Source organism: Mastomys coucha, unplaced genomic scaffold, assembly GCF_008632895.1.
Source record: "Mastomys coucha isolate ucsf_1 unplaced genomic scaffold, UCSF_Mcou_1 pScaffold14, whole genome shotgun sequence".
NCBI lineage: Eukaryota > Metazoa > Chordata > Mammalia > Rodentia > Muridae > Mastomys > Mastomys coucha.
In genome coordinates this window covers 84,875,308-84,886,676 of record NW_022196896.1, presented here as the reverse complement: position 1 = coordinate 84,886,676, position 11,369 = coordinate 84,875,308, and the positions used below count along the sequence as shown (strand labels likewise).

Here is an 11,369-nt window from a genome sequence, read left to right as displayed (position 1 = left end):
AAAAAAAAAAAAAAAAAATTATAAAAAGAAAATTATTTTAATATTCAACAGAATATTTCCTAGCTCAATGATTTAGGTCAAGTCTACTAAGTTTAGGATTATTTATGAATACATCAAATCATTTTCTAGTTGCATTTTTTTAAATCATAGTAAGAATTTTGAAAATGAACTGGTATATGGGAAAAACTTTAAGAATGCAAATCTTGGGACTAAAGAGGTGGCTTAGCAGTTAAGAGCACTGACTGCCTTTCCAGAGGATTTGGGTCTGTTCCTAGCACCCACTTGGCGGCACACAACTGTCTGTGACTACAGTTCCAGAAGACCTAACACCTTAACACAGACATGTATGCAGATGAAACACCAATGCATATTATTAAAAGTAATAGATTATTTTTTAAAATAATGTGTATCTTTCCCATATACATTTTTATTTATTTAAAACATGGCTTCATATAGTGCTGGCTGACCTTGAACTCCTGATCTTCCATTAGGATTATAGACATGCTCCTTTTTATATTTTGTAAACTGTTATCTGTACTGTGCCAATTATATGTGTGATGGCAAAGGAGCATTCTCTGTGTGCTACACATTATAGTCTATATTATTTCAGAATTTCTTAAGAAGTTAGGCTTGGCTGAAACTTACATATCTACTATAGAAAAATATATAAGTAGTATAAATTGGGTTAGGGTTATGGACTTTGAGTTCTGAGCTTATGTATTCCAAGTGACTTCTCCCTTCAGAAACTGAGTTTCCTCACTTCCTACTCCCAGCTCCCAGAGTTCAATCACATGCAATCCTAGCACTCGGGAAGCAGAGGCAGGCTGATCTCTGACTTCAGGGTTAGTCTGGACTACAGAACAAAATCCAGGACAGCCAGGACTACACAGAGACCCTGTCTCAGGAAAAGAAAAAAATTCATATGCAGTTCCTTTCTTTTGCTATGTAACAAATTCTTGCACCAGCAAGATGGCTTACTAGGTAAATGAGCTAGTTAAGAAACCCTTAAAATGTGAATGTACTCTCCAAAAGACAAATTACAAAGCTGGGTGCAGTAGCTTTCATCTATAACCCAGTGCTGCCACAGCAAAACTCAGAAGGCTCTTGTTGGATGAAGTACAGTGGCGGAAATGATGACACAGTGGGAGAAGAGAACTGTCCCCAGAAGTTAACTTCTGACCTCCACAGACATACTGTGAGATACAAATACACACTAAACAATTTTTAAAAAGAAAAATCAGCTTCCACAAGGTTAGCAGCTTATAACATCACACATTTATTATTTCATAGTTTTTATTAGGCTTGCCTCTTCTTAAAGTCTTTTTTTTTTTTAAGACAAGGATCTCACTACATGGTTTTGGCTGGCCTGGACCTCCCTCCCTATGTAGACATAACTAGCCTAACTCTCAGAGATCAGCCTATGTCCACCTCATGAGTGCTGGAATTAACAGCAGGTGCTACCACACCTGGCAACTTGGAGGTCTTTTAAAGCTATAGAAAGATATAAGGAATTGTAGTCTTCCAAGACTTAGCACTTGGCCTGAATTCTGTTCTTATAGTTGTAGGATTATAGGTTTCTTTATCTAGTTAGCTGTCTGCTGGACTCCATCCTCACATTGATGACACATGGGCCTCTTTTACACAGCTTAAGACCTCACAGCTTGCTTCTTCAAAGGTAGAGTCAATTGAGAGTATCCAGCATGATGTTACTTTAGGAATAGTTATACACATAATGTACAAATAATGTAGAATCCTTTCAACTTTGCTACATTGTGTTGAATAGAAGCAAGTGACATGTTCCACCCTTAGTGGATAGAGATACCAGAAAGGAAGGCTCTAGGGATCAAAAAGCTGTCTTGAGAAACACTCAAGTTCACATTGCTGTTCTGTTACTGAAAGGAACACAGTCTTGGTTATAATGTAGCTCATTAGTTTGAGTAACTGGCAGAAATCTTAATCTAAGTTATCCATAACTTTGAATTTACAGATTATCTTAAAATTTAGTATATTATTGTATCCCACTTATAATGTTAATGATGAAGAAGGTTCTTATCTCTTAATTAGATTCTATGTCCCCTGGATAACTTCTAAAAACTTTGTTCTTAACCTTGTCCTTGTTTTTTTCATTGATATTCACATTTTCATCCTTTCTTAATAGTTGCAAATGATCGTTTCTAGTGTGTGACTGTTGATACGATAAAATCATTGGATTATTTTAAACATATAAAAGTATGTAAGTACCACAGTAATTTGGTATCTACTATTGTAGAGAATGAATGATCAAGCTTCATCTTTAAAAAGATTTTATTTTATTATTTTATGTATATGAGTACACTGTGGATGTCTTCAGACACACCAGAAGAGGGTGTCAGATCTCATTATGGATGGTTGTGAGCCAAATGTGGTTGCTGGGATTTGAATTCAGGACCTCTAGAAGAGCCATCAGTGCTGTTAATCACTGAGCCACCTCTCCAGCCCAAGCTTCATCTTGGTTTTTGGTTAATACTAGACTTCTCTATAGGTGAGGCTGAACTCACATTAGTTGTGTGGGTCAGACTGGCTTCCTTTCTGTTTCTTGAGTGTTGGGATTATAAGCATGTGTCAATATTATCAATATAATGTTATTTTCAAGTTGTAGTATTTTTATTACTTTACTATATTCTATATATGTATATAATTTTTAATTGATTGAGACTATAAGGCACTACAATTTTTCTTCTGAACCTACTATTATAATTAACTTGATAAAGTTATGAACACAAGCACACTATAAGTTGCTACTTAACACTATAACTATTAAGATAGAACTTCTGGAAGCATCTCAGTGAAATGAAAGGCAGTTGTTCATGATGTTCATTTTAACTACTGGTGGGTTTAGTGATCTCTGTTGTTACTATCTACAGAGGTGATAGCATCTCCTGGTGGGCATCATAGCCATTCTTATACCTCTTGTATATCATTAAGATGTAACTGTAACTTTTGTTCTCCTGCATTGTAATTCTTGTCTCAGAGGCTTACTGTCTCAGTCTGCTAACCTGGGCCTAGTCCTGGAAGTTCTAGCCTCGTATAATCTAATGTAGGCCTAGAATGTTGTCAGCCTTACAATTATAGACTTGCTGCTGAATAAGCTCACCTCATCCTAGATCTTTCTGAGCTCTGAATGGCTGGTTCAACTCAGCTGTTCTGGCTCAGACTCCTCTCCAAGCTAACTGATTCAGTCTGACTCCTCTCTGAGCCTCTGGCTGACCTCATTGCTCTTCTTGACCTCATATCAACTTTGGCAATCTGTTCTAATCTTCTGGCTCTTTCTCATTCTCTGGCTTGTTCTATCTTCACCTGTGTCTAGCTTGTTCTCTCTGTAACCTGTCTCTGTAAAACTCCCAGTAAAAATGCCCCCCCTTTTTTTTTCTGTCACTCCAAGGCTCCCTCAAGTAGCTTCTCTTCCCTTTCTTCTAATGAGAGTTGGACATATCCTCTTCTGTCAGATATTTTTCTAATTGGTCAATTTGTCTACCACTCAACTAGCCATCACTTTCAAACATGGGTCCATCCTTCTACAGACTAACTTCACCTTCATTGTCTGGGGTTTATGGTGTGTACTAAGTGCATTTCTGTATTCCAGCAGAGGCGTTAAAGGTGTGTTCTAAGGAATGAGTCACACCACAACTAGAAATGCTTTTTTCAGTATATAATACAATCACTGGGTTTGCAGTGTGATCACATATCCTGCAACAAATAAGATTCTCAGGCTAATGTGTTAAAATAGAGTATAATTTAGAAGAGCATACTGACATATACAACAGGGTACAAAAGAGATTCAAGAGCAAGCTTGGTTATAGGAACAATAATCCCAGTCTTTATTCCTAGCACTCAAGTGGCAGAGGCACATGGATCTCTGTGGGTTTGGGGATAGCCTGTCCTTCATACAGTTCCAAACCAACCCGAATTACACAGTGAAACTGCCTCAAAAAGAAAGAAAACAAAGTTCATACAGCCCAGTAGCTACCCGAGTCCTTGGTCTCCAGTGTCAAGGAGCAGAGGTGCTACTGATGTCCAGGCAGCACAGTTTGCTGTTAGATTTTGCTCGCCGTGTTTCCACTATGGAAGGAACAACACCCCACTGCCTGTGGGAGTCACCAATCCCAGTACTGGGCTGCACAAGGAAGAAAATGAATGGGTAACAGTTGTGCACATTTAATTTTGCTTAAATAAAACATCAAATAAATAATACTGGTCTCACAAACAACAGTATTTTGAAATGTTGTTTTAATATTTATGTACTATCCAGGAATTCCCCAGTACAATTTAGGATGGGTAAAAAGCTATGTATTTATGTTTGAGAGAGAGAGAGAGAGAGAGGGAGAGGGGGGCAGAAAAAGGATGTCTGTGAAAGAGGCTGTTAGCTATTTGAGGAAACTTACTACATTTTATGGAGTCCACTAGAATCCATATTTTATGAGTTAAATATGCTTAAAAAATTAAATTTTTTATGCTTAAAAAATTAAAAACCAACATCCTCCACCTGATCATGACTCTGGCATTTAGCAGGTGTCAGTAGCTGAGGGATGAGTCATTTATAAATTTAGTCAGTCAGGAAGTCAAATGTTAATTGCTATATTTTTCTAGGGTTTGTGTGAGTGGGTTTCCACGACAACATGAGAAACAGTGGAAGGAACTCTGTGGTCGAATCGTATTAGATCCTGAATTTATGGTGCAGCTTCTCACAGGAGTTTACTATGCCATGTAAGTAGGAAGAAGAATTCTTCTACACATGGGAAAATTTTGTATTTCTTTATCTTCTTTACAGACTCTTTTGTTTCATGTAGGCCTGTTACCCTGTTTTCTAGTTTGGTTTCTATTCAACACTTTTAAAGATTTATTTTATTTATTTTATGTGTATGAGTACACTGTAGCTGTACAGAAGGCCATGAGCCATCATGTATGTGGCTGCTGGGAATTGAACTTAGGACCTCTGCAGGCCCCACTCGCTCAGACCCCACTCGCTCAGGCCCTGCTCGCTCCGGGCCCATAGCTGTCTTCAGACGCACCAGAAGAGGGCGTCAAATTTCATTACGTGGTTGGGAGCCACCATGTGGTTGCTGGGATCCAAACTCAGGACCTTCAGAAGAGCAGTCAGTGCTCTTACCACTGAGCCATCTCGCCATCCCTATTCAGCACTTTATAAATAGCCAATTAATAACATGATTAGTCATAAAATTAGAGCCGTCTTATAAATTTTAGATTTTCTGTATGGAAAACTATTGTTTCTATATAGTTCATTATCATTATTATCATGAATACTTTAAATTGATTATTCTGAATAGCAATACATGCTAAAAATAATTTGTATAAAGAAACATCTGTAAGCTACTATAAACATAGGGCAAGTCAGAGGTGATAACCTTGAAGTGAGAGCTTTCTTTTATAACTAAAGCAGGAGAACTTGGGATAGTTTTGGTTTTGTTTTTTTTTTAAGTTCTAAAGATTAGAGATAGATATTGAAAGTACTAACTAATCCATCCCATAGGTATAATGGACAGTGGGACCTTGGCCAGGAAGTACTGGATGACATCATTTATAGAGCTCAGCTAGAACTCTTTTCTCAGCCACTCTTGGTAAGCTTTTTAGTTGTTTGTTTGCTCATTTTAACATATATATACTTTTTTTCCATGGAGAATAGAAGTCTATTTATTTAGGTCTTGTTCTGGAGGCATGTTGACTCTTCTTAAAGCATATATGTGGTCAAAATATTTCTATGGGGCAAAGGGAAGGTGAGTATTGAGGTAAATTGAAAAATGAAATGTTTTAGCCAGGCAGTGGTGGTGGACATATCTCTGAGATCAAAGCCAGCTTGGTCCATGACAAGAGTAAGGTCCATGACAGCCAACGTTACACAGAGAGACGCTTGTCTTGAAGAACCAGGGGGTAGGGAGGTATTTTGAAATCCTTAAGAAAAGAGAAAACCAGGTGCACCTGGAAGCACATAGAAGCAGGTAGATTGTCACAAGAAGGAAACAGTCCTCGGCTACTTAGTAAGTTCCTGGCTATTCTAGACTAGATAGGAAAGCCCAGTTAAAGAGAGGACAATCACAGAGGTTTGTTATTGTTGTTGTAATTAATTTATTTTTACTTACTTTACATCCTGCTCAGTGCCCTTTTCCTTGTCACCCCTTCCCACAATCCTTCCCTATCCCCCCTCCCCTTCTCTGAGCCAGTCAGACCCCCCTGAGTGTTCCTCCATCCTAGCACTTCAAGTCTCTGTGAGGGTGGGCTCTTCCTTTCCCACTGAGGCCAGACAAGGCAGCCCAGCTAGTAGAACATATCCTATATACAGGCAACAGCTTTTGAGAATAGCCCCCACTCCAGTTGTTTGGGACCCACATGAAGACCAAGCTGCACATCTGCTACATATGTGCAGGGAGGCCTAGGTTCAGCCCGTGTATGTTTTTTGGTTGGTGCTTGGGGGTTCTGAGAGTCCCAAGGGTCCAGGTTAGTTGACTCTGTTGGTCATCTTGTGGAGTTCCTATCCCCTTTGGGCACTGCAATCCTTCCTCCTGTTCTTCCATAAGAGTTCCCAGGCTCCATCCATTGTGTGACTGGGGATGTCTGTATTTGTCTGAGTCAGCTGCTGGGTGGAGCCTCTCAAAGGACAGATATCTAGGCTCCTGTCTGCAAGTGTAACAGAGTATCATTAATAGTGTCATGGATTGGTGCTTGGCCATGGGATGAGTCTCTAGTTGGCCAGTTATTGGTTGGCCATTCCCTCAGTCTCTGCTACACACACACACACACACACACACACACACACACACACACACACACCACACACACCCATGCCTGTGTTTCTTATAGACAGTATGAATTTTGGGTTGAAATTTTGTGGGTGGGTTGAAATCTCTATCAATCCACTGGGATTCTTGCCTGGCTATAGGCTTCTTCAGGTTCTATATCCCCAATGGTGTGAGTCACAGCTAAGGTCACCTCCATTGATTCTTGGGTGCCTCCCTTATCCCAGGTCTCTGTCTCGGAGATGCCCTCCACCTCCCCACCCCGTCAGTTGCAGATTTTCATTCATTCTCATGGCCATCTAGCCATCTCTTCTGTCCCTCCCCATACCTGATCAGTTTTATTCAGATGAATAGAAAAAGAAAGCTCCCCGACTGCCCTACCGAAGGTCCTGAGTTCATATCCCAGCAGTCACATGGTGGCTCACAACCATCCATAATGAGATCTAACACCATCTTCTGGAGTGTCTGAAGACAACTACAGTGTACATACATATAATAAGTAAATAAATCTTTAAAAAAAAAAAAAGCTGGGCGTGATGGCACACGCCTTTAATCCCAGCACTCAAGGCAGAGGCCCACCTGGTCTACAGAGTAAATTCCAGGACAGCCAGGGCTACACAAACTGTCTCAAAAAACAAACAAACAAAAAAGAAAATTAATATGCACTATACAAAAAGAAAAAATATTCTCTGTAGACATAAGAAAACTGCACTTTACTTTAAAGATTTCATACTTCCCAACATGTAGGGGACCTGTGAGCTGGCTCGAGATAAAGGCACTTGCTGCCAAGCTTGGCAGCCTGAGTTCAGTCCCAGAACCCTCATGGTAGGAGAGAGCTTACTCCCGCAAGTAGCCGTGATCTCCACACTCATGCTGTGTTCTTTGCACATACACACTAAGTATTTAAAAAAAAAAACAAATACAAATGCAAATGTTGAGCCAGAAATATGACCCAGTGGGCCATGCAATCTGTCAGCTTGAATTCTATCCCCAGAACCTACATAAAGGTAGAAGAGAACCGACTCTATAAAATTGTTCACTGACCCCCATGTAAGCATAGTATCAGCCCTCCACATACATATTATGCATGTGTACGGGTATACAGTAATACAGTTTGAAGGACAAATGCAAGCATATAGTAGGGAAGATGAAGCATTTGTTATGCTTTGGTGATAACATGACTCTAACCATTCCTTTGCTTAAGTACTTTTGTAATGAGTACTTATTCTCTTAGATCCTTTGTTCCACATGTAGCTTTGTGTCTATGGAAACTAATGCCTTAAAAGTGTATTATAAAGGGCTGGAGAGGTGACTCAGTGACTAAGGACATTGGCTGTTCTTCAGAGGACCTGGATTTGATTCCCAGCATAGTGGGTCCCAACCATCTGTAAATCCAGTTCCAGGAGATGTGGTGCAGTCTTCAGGCCTTTGTGAGCACCAGGCATGCACAAGAAATTAAAGTACCACAAGTTTAACTCTACTGTTACTTTGATTTCCCCGTTTTTGAACTTTTGAGACAGGCTGTGTAGCTCTAGCTAATCTGGAACTCACCTTGTAAAACCAAGATGACCTTGGGCTCAGAGGAACCCCCTGTGGCTCCCGAGTGCCAGAATTAAAGGCCTGCGCTGCTGCCCCCACCTGGCCTATAGTGTTACTTTAATTGCAAAGAAATAAAAGTTGTCTAGGTGTTCTCATAACAGAGAACAATTGAAGTTTGATATTTTCTTAATAAAATTGTATATTTGAGAACTTATAATAAAGAAAAAATAATAACTTAGGTTAAGTGCGAAAATATGTGTGAATTTTAAATCTACATATGAAGGAGGCGAAGTACTAGTGGTTCTAGATGGTTGAGCTGTAGTGGGTCTTCTCTCTTCTGCCCTCTTTCCTTTCCTTTCCTCCTCCTTATGCTTCCAAGTCTGGCTTTGAATTTATAATTCTGTCTTGGTCTTCAAGGTGCTGTGATTACAAGTGTCACCATATCTGACTTGCTTTTGTTTCTTACCAGTTATTAAGCTTTCTGTAGCGGTTCTATGATATTTAAAATGTATATGCATTTTCTACCTGGGATAGTTTTTTAAAGATATTTTATTTATTTATACCATTTTAATTTAAAGATCAAGATAAATTTACTGGTGTGTAGCATTTTTCTCATCTCTATATTCCAAACAAAATAGAGAAATACACATCCTCTATATTACTGACAAGGGCTTAGTGTAGACACTTAACCTTGCTTACATTCATCAAGCCTTGAAACAGCTTCCTGCTCTAGGGCTGTGTGGGTAGATCATTCTTAGCCAGGTTGATGTAGCCTACATGTGCTTGTCCATGTGCAAAAGGAAAGAAACGCATTCCTCTAGCTCAAAGTGGCTTTGCTGGATTACTACCTCCTGGTTAAGAGACAAACCAGTAAGATAATAATTGTTTACAAATCAGGTTTCCCAGTCTTCTTCTTAGAGGCATAGGACACATACTGTCAGCATGCATTTAGGGAAAAATCTCTCATGGATGCACAGGAGTGCAGAAAAGTGTTACCATTTTAACACAGATTAAGTTTTCTGCTATTTACCATATGAAAAAGCAGGAACTTATTCTAACTTGTTTTATATCTTGGTTACAAATATTAAGCATTTTTCTTTGGAATGCTCTTTCCTTTTGAAACTCAACAACTTCAAGAATCCAGTAGTGTATAGGACTCATATTTTAATAATAAATTTTTATTTGAAAAGCCTACTGAAAAAATTCATAATATTAAAAATAAATATTTTGACACGCTGTCCTTTTATATTATACAACTTCATGTTACACAAGCTGTACATGTTCAAAAATAATGGAAACATATTATAGTATAGGTTAAAAACTATATGTTGGTTGTAAAATTGTATAGACTTATCTTATCATTTTAGGTGGCAAATGCCATGAAAAACTCATTACCATTTGATGCACCCGATTCTTCACAAGAAGGCCAGAAAGTACTTAAAGTGGAAGTCACTCCAACAGTGCCGAGAATTTCTCGGACTGCCATTACAACAGCATCAATTCGTCGTCATAGATGGAGAAGAGAAGGTAAGTAGAAAATTCCCATAGTTTACTTTTGGGTTCAAGTCAACTTATCACTGTTTATACAGAGTGTACAAATGTTTGATAGTAATTAATGTTCGTGAATTAAAGTAAAATATTTTCATTTAAAAATAGTACTAGAAATGGGATAATGCTTAGTTATTTTAATGTAAATATATATATATCTGTTTATAAAGTAGGAAGATGTTAGACTGTTCAATTGATGATAAAATATAAAATAAGACTTAGCCAAATTTTGTCTTTTCTTAAAACTAGTAATAAAAATAGGGGGAGAAAGTTGCTTTCAGCCTATTAGCTGGAAAAAGGTACATGTGTGAGCACTGTGGGGGAAAAACTATATGCCTGGTCCAACTAACAAGATAATACAAACTATCCATAAAAGAATTGGTTCTTATTTTTGGATTTTTGCATTTGCTTTTTTTTATTCTAAGAGCTAAACCCAGCAATATTTTATAGACATATGGTACTAAACAGTCAAGCTGTCTTGCCTAAGAGAAATTGTCATTTTAATGATCCTGATTTTTCTGTCCCATTCATTTGCAAAACTCACATTGTTCATCTGCTGCCTTATGTGTGTGCAAGTTGTGCACACACATGTAACTATATAGACTGTTTGTGTTAATATCATATCCATATATACATTCTCTTATCTGCCTGGGTCAGAATGCTCAGAAAAGAATAGAGCAGCACAAAAAGTACTAAAATTTTATATGTTGAATCCCAGATGGCTTTGACTTCTCAAACGAGGCTGACTCGAGTATTCCTGGCTCCCCGATCCAACACGGCTCCACTGACCTAGGGATCAAACGTGTGCAAGAGGGGGAGGTGCTGGTGCGCAGGACCCCTGAGCATGGCTCGCCGGAGCCCAACTCAGCAGCAGCCACAACAGAGGGTAGGACAGAGATGAGGAGGCAGAAGTCAGTGAGGCAGTTGCTGGAGAAGGATCCTGGCTCTCTGTCCCCAAGCAGAGCACCTTTCCATTCTAGTGTGTGTCTCCACTACCCCTGGGTGTGCTAGCTCCTCTTGGCAAAGCAACCCTCCCTCCCATATGCTAGCACCAGGTTAGGTACAATCTTCAGTTGCCATTTGCGCTGGCCTGGAGTCTGCATCCCTGTGTCATCAAACAGCAGCTTGGCATGGCTACTAACAAGGCAGGGGCCTGGATGAAAGGTCTGCAAATGCTTCAAATTTTTCATTACTGAGCATGTTTACTCTTAACATTAGAAAAAAAATGCACCCAATGGTCATGAGCCTTATTAGTAAGTATTAAGATTTATTCTTTAAAAGTCTGTGAAGAGAATTTTAAAACATAAGCACATTTAAGAAATTGAAGTGGAGCTGGCATTTATCTGTTTTCCTAGGGTGTCCAATTAATAAGTATTTCCAGTCTCTGATAGAGAATGCTAATACTGATTGGCTTCTCATCAGCTGGGTTAAGTCGTGTAGTAAATTACTGACATCTTTTCTCTGTAAATGTCTTATCCTGGAGCATACTACACT

General features: G+C 38.9%; 1 protein-coding gene across 6 annotated transcripts in view; it reads left to right on the top strand.

Moving 5' to 3' along the window:
• Fam126b (family with sequence similarity 126 member B) overlaps positions 1-11,369 on the top strand; it is a 70,260-nt gene that overhangs the window by 52,105 nt on the left and 6,786 nt on the right. For 4 of the 6 annotated variants that reach the window (XM_031367580.1, XM_031367576.1, XM_031367578.1 and 1 more), the window contains exons 9-12: positions 4,627-4,743; positions 5,528-5,615; positions 9,695-9,854; positions 10,594-10,761. In XM_031367580.1, coding sequence (XP_031223440.1) covers positions 4,627-4,743; positions 5,528-5,615; positions 9,695-9,854; positions 10,594-10,761 — 533 coding nt within the window. The remainder of the gene's footprint in view (positions 1-4,626; positions 4,744-5,527; positions 5,616-9,694; positions 9,855-10,593; positions 10,762-11,369) is intronic. The other 2 variants (XM_031367581.1, XM_031367582.1) reach the window with 1 other exon arrangement.